General features: G+C 39.9%; 1 protein-coding gene across 1 annotated transcript in view; it reads left to right on the top strand.

The window, feature by feature from the left end:
* CNTNAP5 (contactin associated protein family member 5) overlaps positions 1 to 22,960 on the top strand; it is a 266,317-nt gene that overhangs the window by 177,936 nt on the left and 65,421 nt on the right. The window contains exon 13 of the mRNA XM_058809950.1: positions 7,705 to 7,905. Within this exon, the coding sequence (XP_058665933.1) occupies positions 7,705 to 7,905 (201 nt within the window). The remainder of the gene's footprint in view (positions 1 to 7,704; positions 7,906 to 22,960) is intronic.

Below are 22,960 nucleotides of genomic sequence, written 5' to 3'. Positions count from 1 at the left end.
CTTGGGGACTCTTTATCTCTGCCAGAGGTAGAATATGTTGTTGAAATAGGAGGTTGTCAGGAACACTAATATGCCTAATCAAAGGCATAGAAAAATATCTGTACAAAGAGAGGTTAACAGAAAATAATCCAGGACTGTTTAGAAGGGGAAGACTCAAAGTGAATGGGGCTCACTGACAGAAGCAATGCTCATTTTCATTTTCTTACAGTAGGAGAAGAAAGAAGGTTCAATGAGAGTGAAAGACAAAACCCTCAAAACTAGATCTAAAAGGAAAAGACAGCACCTTATTAACATAATGTTGTTTTCACCTTATATACCCATTGTACACAAAGTCACTTTCACAGAGAAATTCATCAGTTGTAAGAAACACAGAGGAATCCACACCAACCATGCATCTGTGTGTGGGGAAGTGAACCAAATGTATGTGCCCAAGCCATGATTGGATGCAGCTGGATGCCATGAAGGGCACCGTGAGGATGTGAATGGGTCCGTGCAGGGATTATTAAATTGGGGTGGTTGCATTGAGTGCTTTGGGAACACATCTGGCAGACATCCAGGGCCATCCACAGGGAATGTAAGCTAGCTATGCTCGCTTTTCCTGGGTCTCCAGTCACACATGGTGGTCTATGGCCTCACCTTTTTGATTTAAAGTGCAGAAAGAATGTGTTGTGTCATACTTTGGGATAATGAAAGCCACCAGGGCTGGGAAAGATTTTCCTTGTAGGATGGTTGTTTGATAATCAGCCCACTTGAATTAATCGTAATTGAAGATTCATGACAGTCAATAGAAAAGATAACTGATAGACCCTCTGAACCTCAGGTCTGTCAGTCTTTCTGTCATTGTGAGGCTTATTTTTTTCATGCTGCTTAGAAATCTATTGGTCTATCTGGAGTACTACTTAAATGCTAATAACCATGTTCTCCAGGACAAAGCCTATACACATGCAATTTACTTCCATGCCCTGGTTTTGCTGTCCTGTTTGAAAAGTGGAATGACCTTTTCAAACTTTTCAAATTTTACCCTTGAAATCTGAAAGATTTGCTTGCAGTACAGTTGAGTCATCCTGTCACTGTACTTCTCTACTGATGCTGTTTAACAGTATTCAGACCCTGGGCTATCAAGTCAGTAATGCTTAGAAATTGCCATGACTAGATCAATGGTTCAGTTTATCTTTGCCAGATATTTTTTCTATCTTCAAATAGTTTTCCTTTCTTTTCTTCCCTTTTTTTTCTTCCAGGATTGCAGTTTGGGGAAAGATACAACCTTATCTCAGGTCTTGCTGCTGGTCCAAGATCTGTTTTTGAAACTGCCCCAATGAAAAACTCATTAATTAACAAAAATACATCTCTACTTGTTGCAGATAATTTCTGTTTTGAAGTCTCATCTCAAAGTGCAAATACTGCTAATTTCTCTGATGCAGGAAAAAGAAAGTTTTATTTTCTCTGTCTCAAAAAGCTGTATAGAGACTGTATAAATCTCAGAAAAAGGAAGGGATTCTAATAAGATATGAAGTAGATAATCAAAATTATACTTGTAATTTTTTATGAATTGTGTCCTTTTTTCATCCAGCTAACAATGATTAAGATTTTTATTCTTCCATATAGTACATATCCCACTGATGTTCCTAAAACAATCAGTTGTATTATTGTCCATGGAATCCATTTTTCCCATTGTTTCCACATGTGAATCTCAGCTCATCTGCTTACAGAATTCCTTAATCTATTTTCCATAAGAAACCATCTCCTTTTTGCTTTGTATAGCAATTACACGGGTACAGGCGTCACCTTGTACTCAGCCCTTTTTGCATTTCTTGTGGGCTTGGGAAATTCTCATGTGAAGAGGAGGGCTGCCCCTGGGCAGGCTGAAGCAAGAACAGGTAGGAGGAGGGCATGACCTGAATTCTGCCTTTAATACCTGCAGCTACTGGATTTTGCAACAACTTAAATGGTCAAACTCCCTCTACCCTGTAGCTTACTGTCTGTAGTTATGATTGACTTTTTCCCAAGAGAAAACAACAAATGGAAATCCCTTACAAATTATTTACTACTGTTTAGACTAAAGGTAGCCCTTAAAGATTTACAGTTTATCCCTCAAACACTACAGGTCTTTTGGCACATTGTAGTTCTGACAATGGATATGTTTCTCTTTTGAATTTTCATTAAATATTCTTCCAGAACCTTGGGGGAGGAGGGTGCGAGATGTCACAACAGAGGTGTCTTGTCATCCATCAGAGACATCTGGCATGGTCATTCTGCTGAGAATTGCGTTGAATGCATTGCAGTGCCCTGGATGGATGTGGCTGAATCAGAGCTCAGGAGGAAGCTGATGAGCAGAAAACAAGCTGCAGAAGCATATAGTGCTGGGTCAGCCAGCGGGGATAAAAAAAAAATAGATACAAAAATAGTAATGGGATGCTTTCAGAGAAGACTCAGGAAACTTCTTTGGAGTCAGTGAATTAAACTGCCTGTGATAAGAAATTGCTCTTTTAATATCCTTTGAGGGGAATTTATATTAGAGTAGCTGGGTTGACCTGCCACTGCAGCTTAGAACAGTACAGTGTTTAAGAAGGAAAGTATTTTATTTTTTGTGTACTTTTAGTTATAGGTACAGCATTCAGGATAAAATTTGGCATTCATTGTGGAGCACCATGAAACAAATGCATTGTATGAGCTCTGAGAGTTATTTTTTTCTCTCATGTAGCATTTACCATATGTTTGGCTTGTTGGCAATTTAATCAGTCTGAATAATCTTGTTTTGTGACAAACCTCCTAAATCACAAAGGAATGATGCCGTTTGTATGGGTGGAATATGCTCTACAGGGATATTTCAAGTTGAAGAATAAAAATGAGAATTAGACAATACAGAATTCATTGAAAGCCAGTTTTCCAGCTGCTCTAATTTCCCACAATTTAATTTTGTGTGCCGTCAAAAGCAACTTGGAGGTTTCCAGCAAGATGATAGAACTGTGGGCTAGGCTAAACAGAGAGTCTAAAATGTGCTTAATGCATTGCAGTCCCATGCTGTAAAACCATCTCCTAGGGCCAAATGCAGACAGCATAATATCCTAGTGAATTGGACCATTAAATAAAACTGTGAAGTCATAAAGCTGTAGCATTACCCTGAAATTAAAGCATTGTCACCTTTGAATTATGGAAATAATTTAACAAGCATTTGGGAAATCTGCTTTTCAGGGCTGCATTAAACTATTCCACATTATACAATAGAAGATGTGGCTGCAGTCTCCTACTTGGTTTTGAATGACTTCCAGCTTGTGTTTAGTTTGAAATTTTACCAAGCTGAGAATGTAATAAAAGAGTAGAATGGAGTAATAGAAGATAAAAATTAACAGTAACCTATGCCTGGACAACAGCTTTTTAATTCTCATTGCAGATTTGTAAGTGCAAGGAGAGCTCATTAAATGAAGTAAACAGGAAAACAATGTAGTATGGACAGATGTAAAAACATAATGATAACTTAGTTTAGATCCATGAGAAGAGAGCTTTATCTGTGTAGTTTAATGGTTTCCAGGTATGGAAATGACTAGAAGGAGGTAGTGGCACTTAGATTGGTTTGCACCTGTGATTACAGTATCATTGCATAAAAATATAATGTAAACAAAACAGAGCAAAGCTTAAATAAAAATCCTTGCATTATTAAACAGGAACAAATATGTGAAGCCCCATTTTCAAAAGCTGTGGGCATTACTGGTATAGAGGTGTGCCTCTAAAGGCAAATGCCAAGGCTGGAGCTCAGGTGCACACAGATGTGTGCTGTTTGCTGGAGGGATCTGTGGGCACATTCAGATGGCAGCTACGTGTCTCACACAGGTCCCGAACCTGCCTGAAGTGCCAGATCACAGATCATTGTCAGGAGGCTTCAGAGGACCTGCCAGTCAAGTAGGGAGGGTAGGATGCCTTGACCTCATACTGAGGCAGGCAGTGATATTTTGGGAGCAGCCCTAGCTAAACTTGTGCAAGTGAATTTGAGAAAATAGAATGATTTTTTTCTAGTTGTTGCCAAGTTTGAGGTGGAGAAACTGGGATTTGAATAAACCCCAAGGGCTGATCTGAAAGGTGATGGTCTTCAGAAGAAATGATGAGATTATTTCTGAGTGGTTTTCTGATCTATGGAAGCAGATGCAATGGTCTTGATATTGTCTTGGAATGGTTCAAGGATTTATTGCCCTCTAGCTCTAGTAACTTCTCTCTCAGCCAGTGCAGATGCAGGAGGGAGCACTGTTGGCTCTTCTACTCTGTCCAAGGCAATCTAAAGTTTAAATCATTTTCAATCTCACTCGCTGCATTTAAACAAAAGGGTGTCCTTTTAAAGGAGGAAGTTTATTTTTAGAGGTTTTTCTATTGTGATGTGAATGTAATCCTTTATTCTTGTAGCAGGTTGTGTTTGAGTTTGTATGCATTTCCTTGCCACTCTGGACCTCGCGTGCTGCTTTCTAAAATGGAAGTACTTACTCTTTCCCTGGGAAGGGGGAAGAAGTGTGACTGAGATGGTGGAATAGATTTATCTTCCTTTTCTTCCTCTTACTTTGTTGCCACCAGCTCTATCTGTGTTGTGTTGAGCTGCCCTTCTGATCTGAGGTTTGCTTGCTGGTGGCTGTGACTCTCCTGTCGCTAGATCAAAAAGAAAAACACAGATTTTTTTTTTTGAGAAGCTGAACTGATGGACACCTTTACTTCAAAGGTGAAGCATGGAGGGAAACTTTGAAGTGACCACTAAAGCATAGATCTGACCTGTAGAACTATTAAGCCTAAAAGACTAGGCATGTGTAGATTAGGAAATCTCTGAAATGTAACTTCAAAATTCTTCTCTTCTGTGTAACTTTTTAAACTCCATTAAATGATGCACTTGCTAAATCACATTTACTTTGAATATGGAAAGAAACTTGATTTGTTTTTCCTTTCCCTTTGTAAAGTAGAGGGCGGAAAATAGGTCAACTTATTTCTAAATGATCCAGTGGAGAAAAGCAGGTCTAGAATGTCAAAGTTCAGATCTTGGGACAGCTGTGTGCAGCTGCAATGATAACAAGACTGCTGAAAATTAATGAAAAATCATAGAGGAAGATAAGAGGAAGACCTGTCACATTTCCTGTCCAGCACTCCTGTTAATGAGTGCTGGCTGCTTACAGTATATTTGCTGATACCTTGTCCAACCTCATTTCAAACATGTCAATTAATTATATTTCCAACACTTTTTTTGGGAGGACAGTTTTGTGCTATGCTGTTCTTAATCAGCTTTTCCTAGTATTCTTTCTTTGCTTCTGAATTGCTAGCTCGTGATGCTTTTGACTTTTCAGGGACCCACATGGCCCCTTTCTTGCTGCACAGCCTGGAAAGTACAGCAGTGTTAACCACTGTACAACAAGAGCATTAGGCTGCTCTACTTCCTGAGCAGCACTGTAGCCACTATTGTGAGCATTGATTTTATTGCATTTTCTTAAAATTATGTTCAGAACTCTCACTGGGGAGGTGCTTTTCACAGCCCACCTGGAATTTCAGCAACCAGTATATTCCATCATCTCCTGGTTTTATGTCTCACATTATCAGCAACTCAGTGTTTGTCTTTTTAGTAGATATTTCAGTTAAGGCAGAAGTTCTGACAGCTTTTGTGAGAGGAAAGTTAACTCACCCTCAACTGCTTCTGAAAAATCCACTCTGTTCTTGTCAATATTGCCTTGAGAGAGCAAAAGAAAACAGAGGGACTGGCTGATAAAGATCGCTATTTTGAGATGTACAAGATGTCTGTTACAAAGTCATTGAAGTATATTGTGTTCAAAGCAATATATGTGCAGGACTGTGCAGGGTATTGTGCTGCAGTGTTCACTGTGATTACAGCCACTGGGACAAGTATTACAAGCAATAAATTTGTAGTATTTCTTATCATTTTAATCTGACTTTCGTGTATCGCACGTTGCAGCAATGTTTCTTTGAGCTCCAACTCCAAGGGACCACAAGCAGCTCCCTGAAGTCAGTAAGAACCACAGAATTGCAGACCTATGAACAAACTTTCTGTGTACATCACAGAAATGATGAGAGGGTTGGGAGTGAATGTGTGGTTTGCTGTGTGTAAACTGTCCTTACAGTTAATGCAGGTTAATTTCTCTGTCACTTGCAGCCAGGTCTTGGAACAGACCTCTTTAGATAGTCTCCAGATGGTGTTTGTTACTTGCCTGTCATTTGAATGCCTCCATAATGACAGTCCATCAAATCATCTGTGTCTTTGCACAGATAGTCCATTTATACACCTATTAGAATTTTTATACACCTATTAGCATTCTGTTGAAGTAATCTGGGGCATATATGTAGCTCAATGAAAAATATTTTGACTGCAATGCATTGTAGTGTCCTCAGAGCTACTGGGCTCATCATGCCAGTGTATTGGAAAGATCAGGCTCTGCAAGAACTCAGGCCAGGAAATGTGGTAAAACCATCTGAATCCTTAAATGCATAGTATTTAAGATCAGCTTAGAAAACATATGATTCATTGTTATCTAGGGTTTTCCTGATGAAGCATAAATAACAAAAGAGAAATCTATTGCCTAGATCTCACTTCTTCCTCTGTAACTGTCTGCATGTTTCTGCAGGTGAGATTGAAATCTCCTTCTCATCAAATGATTGGAAATTGCTGCCTTAAATTTTTGCCCTGTCAGTATCTTGTATCCTCCCTAGGCAAGCAGGGTCTTTGATAAAGAGGGAATTTGCTGCTTGTGACTTTTACTAATAGTGTTGGGCATGTGCAGGGCTCAGTCCTGTGAATCCTCCTTGAAGAGTTTGTCTTAACTCTGTGTCAGCTCAGCAAATTGGCCTTTCTGCCTTGCCCATTGCTATACCAGAACCAACTGGGAAAAGGCCTCCCTGGAAGCTAATTGCTTCTAAGTGTGGTGTTCTCGTTATGCCAACACCAATGCTGATCATGAGCTGGGTTGTAGGGTGCAGGTTTTGCTTAAGCCTAGATTCTGCTTTCTGTCAATCCTTGCTCTGCCAGTAAATGCAATGAAGGAAAGGAGAATGGGCTCCTCAGCGTGGAAAAGCATCAATATTTAGAGTTAACTACAGATGCCAAGTCATATGGCATTCTGTAGCATCATCCAAGTAGGGCATCATTCAACTTATATGCAGAAAAATCTGAGAACTGAGTGAAATGAGTGATCTGACTTCCAGCTGGGTGGTAAGAACATACTCTCAGTTTAACTTTCTGGCAAGAGATTGTGCTTTCTGCTCATGGTGAGTTTGTGCAAGCTCATCAGCTGCAGTTCTGTGCTTCCATTTGTTGCTACAGCAGCATGGGCTGTGCTCTCAGGCCAAAAGTGAATGTTACCCCCATGAGCCATATTACTCTGTGTTTTCTCTTAGGGACAAAGCCAGTTGAAAGGTATCTAATTTTGTACAGATACCTGGTAATAGAAGAAGCTGAAGGTCTCCTGTGCTTCTGTAGTTTCTGTCTTGCTCAGCAGGCAGTGTAGTGTTTGCTTGAGCTGGTTCAGGGAGAAACATCTTTGTGGGCCACACTGACCTTTCATGAAGACAGACCTGGTTGGTGTTCATCACAAAGTGCCTATTTTGGAGCCCAGGGTCCTGCTGATGGTCTGTCCACGGCAGTAAAATGTTACATTTCAGTTGTTTTTTGTTCCCTTCTTGTTGGAAGTGTGTTGCTGTTAACCTCCCGTTCAATCGTTTTTCATTTAACAGAAGATAAGATCTGGACTGAAGTGCAGCACAACAGCACGGGGCTGACCAGAGTGCAAGGGGCTGGTCCAGAGAAGCCCTACACCATGTCCCTCAACTACAGCAGCAGCGCAGAGCAGCTGGAGGCTGTGATCAGCAGTGCTGAGAACTGCGAGCAGGAGGTCGCCTACCACTGCAGGAGGTCACGGCTCCTCAACACCCCCAGTAAGTGCCACCAGCCCAAACCTTTCCTTCTCAACTCCTATTGGTTGGACAGCAGGTAGAGGCCATGCTGCAGCTAAGGAGAAAAAAAAAAAAAACAAACCAATAAAAACCCCCAAATAATAGTAGCAATATGGACTAGAGCGAAAAACCTTTTAGCGTTTTGGATTCTGCTGTGCAGTTCGTGCATGCCCAGACTCTGAAAACTATGATGGGAGGTGCTACCTAGAAATCACAAGAAGTGTATTTAGCTGATGGCAAATGGATGTGTTTATTCATTTACAGTTTTTACCTGTATATTGTAGATAAAAAGCATCTATTGCTCCAGACTCATAATTTTATGTAGGGGAGGGGTGAAACCTCTTCTGAGACCACAGCCCTGAATATGATATTCAAAGTGCTTGGTAATACTGTTCCTGGGGCAAATCTAACTTTCCCCTTGCAATACAAGGAATATATTTTTCACTTGTCTTAATGTAACAGAAAAAAGGAAGCATCAGTTTGTGTTTCTCTGCAGCACCAAATTTCCAGTGGCTACTCAGGATCTCTGGCTTCCAGTCAACTCTGTCTTGAGCCCATTTTATGTTTGCTTAGCTGGAGAGATGAATGACAATAAGGGCAGACTTCTGAATGACTTCAAAGTATCCTCTGTTACTTGTAATGACTGTGTTGTCCTGGTGATTATTTGATTATTAGCAGCTCTTAAATTTGTTTGTAATTTAGAGAAAAGACCATGGAAAGCCCGGAGGGGAGTTTGCAGTAGGAATTCCTATTGTCTTAAAAACATATTGCCTAATGAGATGTGTCAGAACTCTCCTGGTTCCAGCAAAGTTACTCTAACACTGAATTTTTATGGATCCAGCAATCAGATGCCTTACAGTCAGTTTATTTTTAAAAGCTGTGAATTATGTCTTTTGTTATCATCAGATTTACCAGCCAAGAATTACTTGTATTGCTAATCTTCTTTTAAAGAATGAAATGTTTATATCAGCATCCAGGGTAGAGAACAAAGGGAAAACAAATTGTGGGCATAACTGCTCATAAAGAAGTGGATTTGGTGTCTTACAAGTGCTTTCAGTGTTGCTGGCTTCTGTGTCCCACAACACACTTGATATGGCTAAAAGATAAAACCCCACAGAGGCTATTTTCAGAATGTTGTTTCAAGGATGAATGCCACAATATTATAGCAGGTCTGCATGTGTTTATTTTTGCACATTTCTGTGAGGCACTTGGTCATGTATATCCAGGACTGTACACTATGAGTGGGTTTTGAGATGCCTCTCATATGTGGGACCTCTCTAAAGCTGGGGGCACTTCCTGAGAACCAAAACTTTTGGGGGGAAAAAAAAAAAAAAGTAAAGATAATCTTGTGCAAATTGACAGTGTTTAAACTGTGCCTCTTCAGGGCTAAAGCTATCAAACAACAGGCAGACTGGCTTAGAGGGCTCCTGACAGGCAGCTCATCCTCTGCTTGTCCAGGAGCAAAGCTGTGGCTGATTCCTCAAGGGGGATGTGGGGATGGTATCCAGCAGCCTGGCTTGTGCTCTCACAGCTGGTGCAGTGCCACTGTGATCCTGACAGCTGACCACACAAGAATTGCACATCTCATTTAGTCTTTTCTGCAGTTCCAGCTGAAAGAAAAAATTGCAATCTAGTGGTGTGCATGTGTTAGATGCCATCATCTTTCCCCTCATTTTTTCTTCCTTTAGTATACTTTTTAATTACACTTTCAAATTTTCCGTTTTTCATCCTGAGCTTTCTCCGTGGTCTAAGGCTTTAAATTTGGCAAGATGGGAAACATGCTCAAAAATAACATTTCAGTTCTTGAAATGACAAGATAAGGGTAATTTGTTATTAACTGAGTATTAAGTATTTTTGTAGAAAAGCATTATTTTCCCCAATCTCTATTAATTTATATTAATTTTGTAGTGAAGTGTTGCTGTATTACTAGAGACCACGTAGTGCTGAACACTATAGGTGTCTTGAAGAGTCCTAAAACTTAAGGAATTTCCACTCCTAAACTTGAAGATGATCTACAAGTGTGAGTGACCTCAGGGTATTTTGCTGCACCTGCTGCAGAAGGTTCTCACCTGTGTTGTGTTTGCCAGATTTGGGGCCAGAGAAACAGAACAAAGATCAAAACTCTTGGGTTTTGTTTCTTTGTTTGACCTAGCCTGAAGCACTGTGTTCTCTCTGTGTTGTCAGGGTATCTTAATGTGTGATTGCTGTTAGTGTGCAGCACTTCAGATCTGACTGCAGAATTCAATATGCAATGCCCATGGATTAATGACAATACTGCATCTGTAGGCCGGCGGGAAATGTTACCTGACCTAAACCAGCTTGCTGAATGTCTCCACTCAGTATTATCTCTGGACTGAGCCCAGTGGTGAATGCCTGATGGAAGGGCATCTCCCAGAGGTATATCTAATCTTGACAAAGTTATAAAAGTTCCTCTTCCAAAGGGGTAATCCAATCCAAAGAATTTCCAAAGAAATCCAATCCATTGCTGAGCATACTCTCATTCTGGGCTTTGGTCTTTCTTTTCTTTTTTTCTTTCCTTTCCCTTTCCCTTTCCCTTTCCCTTTCCCTTTCCCTTTCCCTTTCCCTTTCCCTTTCCCTTTCCCTTTCCCTTTCCCCTTCCTTTTCCTTTTTCTTTCCTTTTTCCTTTTTCTTTCCTTTTTTCTTTCCTTTTTCCTTTCCTTTTTCTTTTCCCTTCCCTTCCCTTCCCTTCCCTTCCCTTCCCTTCCCTTCCCTTCCCTTCCCTTCCCTTCCCTTCCCTTCCCTTCCCTTCCACAAGGGCATGGAACTCATGATTAGAATATAACAGCTGGTAGCACCAACAAACCAAATCCTTGTCTTCAGGATGTAAATACTATCATGTTTCACAGAGAAGCAATAATAACATTTCTCTTTCCTTTTGCATCGCAGTGCAATGATGAATGTTGTTACATAGCAATTTTGGCTTTCACAGCTTTGACATGGGGCTAATGGGACAGGAAAGGCATTCTGGGCTACCTGAGAGAGAAGCCCATGGAGGCTTCTGGCTTGCTTAAATTGTTCCAATTTGTATCAAGGAATTTCTCTTTCTTCTTTTGCTGATCCCTCCTGCCCTGAAGACACAGGCGCATCCTCAGCGGGTGGGACTGAGCGTGGTATCCCCCTCGAGTTTCTTGGATTTACATCTGCAATGTGTCAGACATGCAATCTGGCAGTTGGCAGAGGAGTTTACTCATCTCCACCTCCTGCTGTCTGGAACAGCCTTATTGGTTCTCCCTGTCATACTGCAGCATAGCTGCAAGTGTGTCTTTGAAAGCAAAAATTAAATTGCCCTAAACTGTAGTTTTGTACGTCTCTGCCATCAGACAGATTTTCAGGACGTTTGTGAACGCTGCAGTAGATGTCTGTTCATCAAGGCATAGGTGGCTCTCTTAAGAAGGTGGCAAAGGAAACTTGTGTGACCAAAACTCACAAGTCTCCTGTGACTTTCCCAAGCCTATTGGAGAAACACTAACATAAGCAGAGCAAATCTGATAGTGGGCATTAATTAGGGAAGTAATCCACTCTTAGAGAAAGATTGCAGACTTACCCTTACAAGTAAGATCAGGTCAGGCAAACAGGAGAGGAGTGGGGTGGGCAGGAAGCTTGAGCTGCCTCTAAATGTGTTTTATGTATTCTGAAAATATGAAAAGAAATGCAGCCACCCCCAGGGCTTTGACTTCCTTTCTTTATGGAGCATCTCAGGCAATACCTAAGGAAGGAGCACGTGTACAAGGACAGGCACATGTGAGCAGATGCATGTTTAATTAATCTGCTAACACACAAGATGTTTAAAGGTATGAAAACATTAACTGCACAGACCCCCAGCTCTTGACTGAATTTGCTCAGTTTTCTAGAAGCAGTGGGCGGACTCAAATGCTTGTCACTTGGGAAGCTTCCTCACATCCACCTTATCAAGGACTTAGCACAGTGATGGCTCTATCAGTGGCAGCATAGCTTGCTTTACAATACTTGGCTGACAGTCTGTCAAGTTTATAGCGCATTTGTGTAGGCAGGGACTGAGAAAAGATCAGTCCAACAGAAAAATCAAAGAAATAGAAATGTCTGTAGGTGGTGGGGTTTTCCTGACTTCTTCCTTATTTTTCTCTTTCCAGTAGAATTCCTATACTATGTCACCTTAAGCTTTGATTTTCAAACATTGATCCTAAACTACATCCATCCTAAACTACACAGCCCTTCCCTGAACTTATGGTCTGTCAAGTCTCACTGTTATATGACTTGCACCCAGGTTTCCAGCTCCTCTCCTCCTCTGGTTCCCAGCTAGTCCCATATTTCAGTGCCAGGTTGCCCAGGTGTGTCCCACACTCTGACCCCTTATGCCAGGCAGCTGGTTGCCCTCACTGGTGAATCACTGCATTTGCATTTTGTAGCTCTCTGTTGGAGGGAGAGATGTAGTTCTACCTCACAGCAGGGAACACATCATAATTTCTTAGTTTAGACTTAATTCTGTAGCTGAGACAGGTCAACTTTTCTTTTTCTTTATCTGTGCCTTGTATGTTGCTAGAGCTTTGTCAGTGCAGGCTCCCTCCTTAGCTCCAGGTGAGGCCAGTGATGTGAGAGCAAAAGGTGCTAAGAAATGTCCTGCAGGGCCCTGCCTTCAGCAGTGGCTGCTGGAAAGATGCAGCTCAAGGTGAGCACACAAGTTGATGTCTTTAGCAAGTCCCTCAATGTGTCCCCATCACCCACAGCTGCTCAGATAAGGACATTAGTGTTTATGCTATTGCCAGTCCCTTTTAGTATCCACTATGGATCTGTTGTTCATAAACTTGTCTAATCACTTTTTGAACTTCATTAGGCTGCCTGCCCTGTGGCCTTGTAGGAAAGCAAGTTCCAGAAGTTCCCCACTTGCTGTTTTACAGAACTACATTTTTTTCATGTGTTTTTAACTACTGTTTTTCTCACTGCACTGAGTTCTTGTACTTCAGGATGCAGTGGAACACAATTTTGTGTCCATCCAGAGCTTTTACAGTGCTTTTAGTTACTCATCTAGGACTTTCACTAACTCTAGTATTTTTCGCCTGAAGTGCCCACAGTTTTTTGAGATATGGTTTGCACCAAGATTTCACCATTTTAGAGTAAATCTTTTTGAAGAAAAGAGTCTGAAGCCTAGGTTCAGTTGGAGTATTTTACATAGATGTATGAGGAGGGTGATATAAAATGACCTATAACAAGCAATCATTTACCAATGGGGTTTTGCTCACTTCTATTTTATGCCTTTTAAATATAATTTCCAGTTTATCATTCCAGTGCTTTCAATTGTTAATGCACTACCAGGGGACTATTTGTTCTTGTACAAAATAACTTTAAATTGTTATTGCATTACCAGGAGACTGTTTTTCATTGCACAAAATAGCATAGAACAGGGCAGTCTGCCCTCAAAAAGTGGCTTGTGTTGAGGGAGTGGTGGATAGGTGGCAGGTGTGGGTTGTGTGCTGCAATTTTTCTTAGGTAAATAGGATCCCTTTTTTGAGAATGATTGACTTTCCATCTGTGTTTCCATCACCATACCTTGTCTCTCCCCACAAAGTGGCAGTGACAGCTTCTCACAAGCACAATTTTTGACAACTTGTGCTATATTTGGAGACTTTGGAACAGAGTTCACCGTAGCAATGCAATGCACCCCCCTTATTTGTAGGGAGAATTAGAGGCCATTTTTAAATATGCTATGTTTGTTTTTGTGTGCAGCTGATTAAAATGCAGGGGGTCTAAGCAGAATACAAAACCTGTGGCATTGCAGAGGTAACTTGGCACGGAGCCTGCACACACCTGTGAGTAGTGGAAATATCATTATCCCAGTTTCTGACCCTTTACTCCTCTTTCCCTCCGGTATCCTCCCTGGCTGGCAGGGAGGTACAGTGTGCTATAGCTGCCAAGCAAGGAATGGCAGCTACTTGCTGCTATCACTTCTCATCCAGTCCTGTTGTGTTTCTCTGAGATTGAAATGTGGCCAAGAGGCTAAATGATGGGAAAAACATGGGAATAAATCCTTGCCCAACCATACACTGGATGGTTTCTAACACAATGGAAGGAAAGCATGTTCCCTCCTTGCAGCCCACTGCAGGAGAGGGCAGGCTTCTAATGCTGCCTGACATAATTCTGCAGTGACACCAGCAGGGCAGGAATCTCCTGGGATGGCTCCAGTGAACACTGGAGCACCATTATCTGCATTTGCTTTAGAAACAACATGTCAGGTGAATTTAAAAAAAACACTTCTTCAAGTGAGGACTGATGGAGTAGTGAGGAGAGAGCTTCTGTGGTTACACACCTGTTTGCTTCTATCAAATACATCCTTCATATTTCTGCTGTCACTGGATATTTCTGTTGCTTTTTTCTTGTGTGTTTGTTTCGGGTTTTTTACCTTCATTAAATGAGTTTATTTTTGTAAGTCTGAGGAGCAATTTTGGAATTTTACTTTTATTTTAGTTTATCAAATTTCATTTCATTTGAGATCTTTTACAGTTTATATAGAAAACATATTTGCACTCCAAACCAAATAGATCCACTGTCTTTTACTGCTGTGAAAATTATGTTTTCCAATATATAGGAAGCTTGACCAGGGGTATTAATGAAGGTACATAGGACATGTAAATGAAATGTAAATCTAGACAACAGATTTTGAGCCTGAATTCTGGAATTAATTGAATACACAATTATTGGTGGTTCTATGAGGAAGTTGATGGTGTGAGCTAATGCTGAAAGATGTTTATTTGACCTCTACAATCTGTTGGTTTGGGACTTTTGATCCCAAAGAACTTCTGCTTTGAAGTAAAGTCAATGATACTTTTTGTTCAACATGTGGGATTGTGTAAGCACTCATAGCTCAGTAATGCTGGAACATTGAGTTCAGGGAATTCTGCAGTCCAAATAAGAGTTTGGAAATGGATAGTTTTGTGAGGCACACATGTTTGCCAGAACCAAACATATCTTAATGATACCTCTGGCTTGAGAGACCCAGTTGTATAAACTATTATTACACACAGTTTGAAGAAGGGAAGAAGGACAGAATTCTTTCAATCTATTTCAGCCAACATTCCCTTAATCATGAGCAGTAATAGTCTCTTTTTTTTTTTTTTTTAATTTGCAGGACTCAGCATATTGTTAACAATAAATAAATAATGGTGATTAGAAACAAACAGCTAATCCATGGTTTGTTATATTAGTGGGTCACTAGCTATGACAGCAACCTGTCCTCCATTCAAGGAAGAAAGCAGGACTGCTGCCTGAGCAGAAAATGTGCCTTCTCCCTCATTAGAGCCACAGCAGGGAGCGTGTTCTCATCACACTTGCATTTGTCTGCTTCTTTCAGCTGTCCTACTTTAAACATCTTGGGCTCCATTAGACTCAGGTTGTCTTACTGACATTAAACTAATTTGTCTGTCAAATTTGGGCCACTGCAGAGAGTGATGTTTTCTGATTTTGCAGAGCAGAAGATGTAAATTACAGCAGTGGAAGAGTTCTCATCTAACCTCTTCCACCAAGATGCCACATGAGTGGCAATATTAAATGGCAATAATAATTTTCATTGGTATTTGCGTTATTTTTGACGCTGAAAAAGAATTCATGGCTCTAATTTCTCAATTTTGTGTTGTTCTTAGTTCATTTGACTCCTGTTTTAGTCCTGGGGAAGAAAGTAGGTGCATAGCAAGGCACTTGGAGAAAATCAGATGGGATGGAACCCCTATGCTTAGATTTTGTTGGAATTGGTTTGACCTGTCCAGGAAAACAGAGGTGTTAGGAGGCTATATACCAAAAGATCAGTAGTGTAACTTAATCATATAACTAACTAGGAGGAAAGAAAATGCAACTCTGTGGTAAAAAGAGAAAGGTTTTTGCTCTGAAAAATTAGATTACTGCTCAGATTCACTGCTTGTAAATCTGAAGTCCAGGAATTTTACCCCCATTGCAGTTGGAAGGTAACCTGTGGAAAATTTATTTTCATGTTTGAAAGTGTGAACACAGAGACAGGAGAAAAGAATCTACAAGAATCAGGTGAAGGTGGCATTTTGACATTACTCGGTGTTCAGACAAAAAGGGAACAAAAATCTTCCCTCGGCAAAACACTGAACTAAATACTCTTACATGAGTTATCTGGTGTTTAAAGGGGCATAAAAGTAGCTCTTCTGAGTGTCTCTTACTTCCATTTATAAAAAGAACTCCCCAAAATGTAGAGGATAAGAAAGCATACTTTGAGAAAATGTTTCCAGACACTGGGAAAAAAAGCCATGTACTTCTTCCACTCACAAGAAGCACCTAAAAGCAATTTAGAATTGTTTGCATCCCCCCAACCTGGACTGATCTGGAGAAGAGCAGATCTGAAATAGACTTGACGAGTAGTTAGAAAGATGTGGTGACCTGAAAGAAAATAACCCCTTTAAAACCTTCTTTAGAGAAGCTTTTTCATTATCTGCTTGGTCCAAAAGATTGAGAACAAAAATGAAAAGACTTTTTGAGCCTGAATCTTTTCCAAGTCCTTTTGACAAGAGAAAGATTCTGACTGGTTTAGCCAAGGCATGTATTAGCACTTGATCTGTCTGGGACTCAAAGCAACATCAAGAGCCTTCTTCCTTTACTCTCAAGAGCAGAACTCAGAAGCCCTAGAAGAAAAGTTTTTTAGTTTTGGTTTTGTTTTGGTTTTGGGTCTTTTTTCAACATTAGCATTTAGAAAGGTTAACCAATAATCTATGCAGTTCTCCTCTAAAGGTAGCTTTCTTGTTTAGCAGAGAAGAAAATTGAGGCATCGGGCTGCAACTGACACCAATTTTGCCTGAAACTGGGATGGGCCATTAGATGGATTTAAATGTACCCCTCTAAAACCAATGGCCAAGTTCTTCTAGCCACAAAAAATAACCATGCAAGTCTTTCCTCTCAGCTGAACACCTTTAATGTCTTTCGCTCCAAGTGTGAGCTTTCTGTAGGGACCTCTTGTGCTACTATAGAAGAATAAACATGTCATTCCTTAGAGAGACATTTGCTTTTGTGTCACCACAGTTATGGTGATTTAGCAGGAAGATGTGATCCCATGAATTTATATCGACCTACCAAACTGCAAAGAAGGTAATGGTATATTCAGGTGGATATAATGGGATTTTTGTTGTATTCAGCCAGATAAGGGGAGAAAGCTGTGATTTTGCACTGACTGGTGGAGTAGTAAATGTTGCTATTTCCCCTTTGGTTTTGTGGTTTAGTGTTGAGATTCTGTATGTTTTTTTTTTATATACACAGAGAAATGAAAATGTATTGCAACCTTCACTTAGGCTAAGTACTAGGAGGAGCTTTCCTAGCAGTAATGAGTGTTTTCTGCTTAAGCGGTACATGGAACCTGTAGCAACATATTTCTCAGTCAAATGTTCTTGAAATTTGCCAGTGGGTTGCTGAGTTTACTTGGGCAATAGATACAGGTGTGCACAAAAATTCATGAAGAATGTTCCAATATGTCTCATTTCTCTAAAAAAACAGATTGTTATTAATATCTAAAGTCTGCTAGAATCAATAGAGACCCACTCCATGGGTCCTAGTGCTAAAAGGAAATCTTAATTTAGCCTAAAATGAGATGCAGATGTAAGTATTTTCTCACTGTGCCAGATACATAAATGTCTCTCTCCTTCCAGGATAGGAACAAAAGCTCAAACCAAACATTTGTCCTAAACTCAACTGAACTTCATAATTACCCACTGTTCTTTCACAGATCTTTGGATCTTTGCTGTTGTGCTAGATTCAGTCCCTGTCTTTGTGTGCTTTTTGTTTACCCAGGATGCTTAGTTCCACAGTCAAATCTTCCATTTCTCCAAAAAGTTTAAAGTGACATGTAATTTACAACATGTAGTGATTTCAGTGTATTAACACTAATAGCACATGAAAAGTGCTCCCAGTATAGACTGCAATCAGTTTTGTTCAGGCTGTCTCATTCAATGTTATCAAAATGTTCATGGTAACATTTGTTGGTGGGAAGGAAAACATAACAGTTCCTGGCTGTTCTTTTTCTCAGTTCTGTGTTACTGAACTTAGTTCAGGTCTGACAGGTTTGTTTTACTGGCAACTCCAAGCCTATGATGAACTATTTTAAAAAATGACCAGAAATCTGAAAAATTGTTCTGAAAAAAGAGTAACATCAATTTCATTATATGTTTGTTTTAAATACTGACTTTTCCTTCATCTGATGATTCAAATGGTCAGTAGAGTCTATAAAGTTATGTATTCATACAGATAGAGTTCTTTCTTTCTGGGAAAGCATGTGTTTTTATATTTATGTAGATATACGTAAATCTTCTTTCCTCCTTTTAGGAGGAAAAAGAAGAGTGGAATTTGGCTGTAATTAATTTTTAGGTCACATGGATATTGTCAGGCCTGGTACAAGACAAAATTATGTTAGTTACTCTTTTCTCCTTTGAGGTAAAGGCTTTCTGTACATTAGCAATTGTTTGCCTCCCATTTCTCACTGTGATTTCAAAGTCTCAGATTTTATCTACCTGAAACCACATGAAATTTGATCAAAGACTAACACTTTGGGGTGTGGCAGACGTTTAGGGGCTGTTTCTCAGAGAGAAATCTGTATGACTAGATGCTAAGGTAACAGCAGCGGAAGGGATTCCAGGACAAGTTATCTTCTAAAGTAGGCTCTATTTCAGGTCCCTTTGGCTTTTTCTCTGGCAATGCAAAGTCAATTTGATCCATTTGTTTTGCAGCTCTAATATCTGCTGTTGAACCAGGAAAGGTTCTCCTGCAATGAGCATCTTTTTAGGTCCTGCTTTGGGGTCCTGTTTCATGTTCAAAGCAGTGGCAGCTTTCTAGGTCACTTCCTTCCCTGTGCACACTTATGGTCTGGATTCATCAAAAGAGATTGTGTTGCATTTTGTTTACTACCTCTGTGAGACATTCTAGGGCCACTAGTCAATCTGCAGAACATTAGAAGTACCTACTTAATAGAGGCAGAATTTTACTGAGTGAATAATTACATCCTGTTAGTGCTGAAGTAATCACCTTATGTACAAGCAATGCCTCCAGAGGGAGGTATGTCCTTTCCAAAATGCCACCCTGGACAGTTCATTTTACATCCATACAAAGCTCCAGAATCTGTCTGACCATATTGCACTACAGGTTGTCATGTTTTCAGAGAATGAAATTTATGTTCCATGAAATATGCCATTGCCAAAATTAATAGGTAAATGAACAAAGTGAAACAGACCATTAGAACAATTGTAATATCACAGTTGCTGGGTTGTGGCACAAAAGCAGAAACTAATGGGTAAACATAACCATATTATAGCGACAGGAGCCATCAGTGTGCACAACTGTGGTTACACGATGGAAGGCACTCAACCGATGTGAAATATGATCTAGCACTCAGGCCAGTTGCAGGTAATCTTGCTTGGAACAACACTTCCCTTGGCTGGTTTGTTTTAGCTGATGGAAAATTATAAAAACCACCTATTTCACTCCTGTTCTACTGGAATTTCAGTTTCACTTTGGTAATTTTCATGATTCTTTTTTTATATCATTCTGGACAATGATACTGAGATTTTTGTCTTTGCAGAAATTTTCCATGGCATGAACAGATTGTTCCTGAATGTTCATGCAAATAGGAATTCAGCCAATGACCTTCAGAGTAAATGATCACTCTAACAACTTGAAATCTTTGATGTCCTTGCCTTTATTTCTGCTCTAAAGCAGTGCTTCGTAATTTTAAGTGAACGCTCAAACAATAATCAGAATGAACAATTCAGAAACTGAACTGTGTTTCTATAACATGATTAAAAAGCTTTGAATAGCTAACAGAATCATAACATTCTATTAATGGGCAGCTTGAGAGAAGCTACAGTAAGGAATGAATCAACTGAAAAACTACAAAGCTCAAAGATATGCAGGACCAGATCCATTGGATTCAGTATATTTGTACTGATTTAGGAAGGTAAGATGGTGGATTAACTCCTTGATTTTTACATCTTTCATTAAATTCCACTTTAGTATAAAACAAACTAAAAACAAAGAAACATTTTAAAAATTGAGATATTTAGAGGAGCTAACAAGTTCATCCATAGCTTGTTAATGCAGTATTTACAATCAGCACCTAAACACTTCAGCACTGATAGTTTGAAAAAGCTTGCACTCTGTTCTTACAGAGGTTTACCCTGCAGTACTGAAGTAGAGAGGGGTGGAGAGGCTTTTTTAAGCCTGGTTACTGGAGTGGTGCAGTATAAATTAGAATACCATCTCTGGCCATTTGCTGGAGCCAGGAGTGGGATTGATGCAGGAGCTCCTCCAGATCGTTGTGCCACTCAAGAGTTTACTCATGCAGGAGGACTTTGTCAGTGACTGACTAAAGCAGATTCAGAGCTGCTTTATTCTGCTAAAGTGGTTCAAAGTAGCTGGAGCAGAGGAGAGAGTTGGGTGCTCAAGTGTTTAGCTTTCTCTCTCAGAGATTTCACTCCATACAATATGCAAAACATAATCAGTTACTTTGGTCTCCACTGAGCAAGATCTTTCAAGGGAATATGTAGCAGGGAATTGGGTCCTAATAATGGTCTGCAATGGTTCAGAGCCAGCCTGAGCTTCAGCCAGCGTTGCTTCCTCTCATGGCAGGCCAACCAGGGGTTTCTCTACACAGCAAAATAAAACTGTGCAAGTGTTAGATATGTGTCATACATGTGATTTATCATATGTTTCATCACCACATAAGTGTTTACACTGAACAGCATGTGAACTTACATAACTTCTGCCACCTGGTGCATTACTTGTACTTGTGTTTTGACCTTACACGAGTTCTTACTGAATAGACACCCTTTGCTGCTTTCACCCATGGAAAACACAAAGCCAGCTGAGGTTTAAAATGCACAAGCAAATCTTGAAATTAGAGTCCTCAAAGTCCTGCTTCCATTTATCAAGAGAATGCCGTCTTACTGTTACACCATGCTACTTAAATGTGAGATATTGCTATGATGAGTGTAACCTATGACAAAAAAAGTGAAAACTTGAATACGCTAAATGCAGAATTAGGTGACTAGTTGAGTGATAATATATTGCCTAACCTAATGAAAAGACATTACCTTTGAATAATGGACCTCATCGTAGATTAAATTATCCCAAGGCAAGGTAGTAGGTGCTTCATGCAGACAAGGTCAATTACCTTATCCGGAAGAGCCTGTTTGAAGTGTATTATGAATAATTCACAGACATAGAAATTAGCTTTGAAAAAGTGTCCCAGCTATAATGTGGTGAAAGCATTCAATTTCTTTTTTAATGTATTTAAGATAACACCCAAAGGACAATTATGGCTGCTTAACTGTAAGACTACTTAAATGACAAGGAATGACAATTGTGTGGTCAAATTCACATTAATGCATTATGCAAAGGGAAGCATCTCCACCATGGTGCGATGCTGTCAGGATACAAGTAACAGATTTCAAACCTCACACTGTATTTTTAAATGCTGAATGAAATTTGATCAAAGACTGATTCATTTATTAACCTTTCTCAATGGAGAAGATGCAGTTGTTGCTGTACTATCTTTGCTTACTCTTGTTGTTCAGGCCTTTTAGTTCTTTGACTTTCTGATATGGAAACGAAGGTTCAGAGTGATTAAATCACTTGTGTGATTTTGGAGAGTCTGACAAATGCAGGGGTAGAACCAGAACATTTTTATTTTCCATCATTAATCAGAAGACCAGTCTTCTGCTATAAGCACTAAATTAGGCTGTTTCCAAGTCAGTATTGTTCCAATGTAGAACTATTTAGCATTAGAGTTAAAATGATGGCAGTAGCCATGGTAGCAGAATGCATACCCACTTGACACATGGTGACCTTAGGTGTGAATTAGAAATGCAATAAACCTCTAAGTCTGGGGATTAAGATGCCCTCTCAGCATATTTTGATTCCACAGGCTAAACAATAACCTTAGCTTTCTCTCTTTGACTTTGCAATAAGTGGTAACGGCCAGGGGAAATCCCTCAGGGGCTGCAGTTTTCTAAGATGCCTGGCAAGAAGATGGCTAATTCATCAGGTATGTATTTAAGTGCTGAAATGTAATAGTGACATTTCATGGCCTCTGAGTTTACCAGCTTTATTTGCTTGAAAAGGAGAGTTCAGCAGAATTTTAGAGGGTGCTGTGGAATCATGTATCTAATGAGGCGTACAGCCTTCCCAGTCCTGTTTCCATTCACCTCAATGTCAAGAATCCCATTTAGCTCAGCAGGAGCAGGTCTGGGACCCTGGAACTTTTAATGGATGTTTTGAATAAAGAGGGATAAAAATTTGACACAGAATCCAATTATAAAACAAGCTGATAAAATATATGATGAAGTAGGAAACCACCATGAAGATATAGGAATGGAATCTTTCGTTAAAGCAAACGCACTAAAAAATGTTGGTTCTTTTGCATGTAGTTAGTTTTTTTGTATTGTCCATCATCCAGCTTTTCTTCAAGGATCAATTTTTTAAAAAAGCTCAAGAATTTCCTTTCCTCTGACTTCACACAGTCATTGGCCTCCACCCCAGTGTTTTCTGTGAGGACTTGATAAAGACTAATCTGAGTGTAAGAGACTTGCAAGCTGATGTTCTCATTTGCATGCAGGAATGTGAACAGATGTTTACATAGTAGTGTTAAGTAGGACAGCTGTTTGGGCGTCATTTATGTATTCCATTTAAAAGCAAAGCTTTATGATTAGAATTTTACTCACAATGTGGAAGAGAAAAGAAATCTAAATTCAGAAAAATGCATTTCTTCCTGTGCTAGGGGTAGCTTCCTTTAAACTCATCAGTTTTGTGTATCTCTGAATTCACAGCATCATACAGATTCCTTTACCTAAACCTCTGGGCAAATGCACCTTACCTTGGCCAGTTGCCTGTGGGTGGAAGAAAATAAATGGCATAACATCAACATTGCTAAATGCTATTTGACAGAGGGAAGAAAAGTAGCACTGAGATTAGGGGAAGGAAGTTGTCCCTTTTCTTTGCAGGAGATGACTTATTGCTGATTGTTTCTTCTGTTTGTAATGAAGTGTGCATCAGG

Source organism: Ammospiza caudacuta, chromosome 8 (assembly GCF_027887145.1).
Source record: "Ammospiza caudacuta isolate bAmmCau1 chromosome 8, bAmmCau1.pri, whole genome shotgun sequence".
Taxonomy (NCBI): Eukaryota; Metazoa; Chordata; class Aves; order Passeriformes; family Passerellidae; genus Ammospiza; species Ammospiza caudacuta.
Note: the sequence above shows the minus strand (reverse complement) of the source record. Positions and strands in the feature narration are given on the sequence as shown.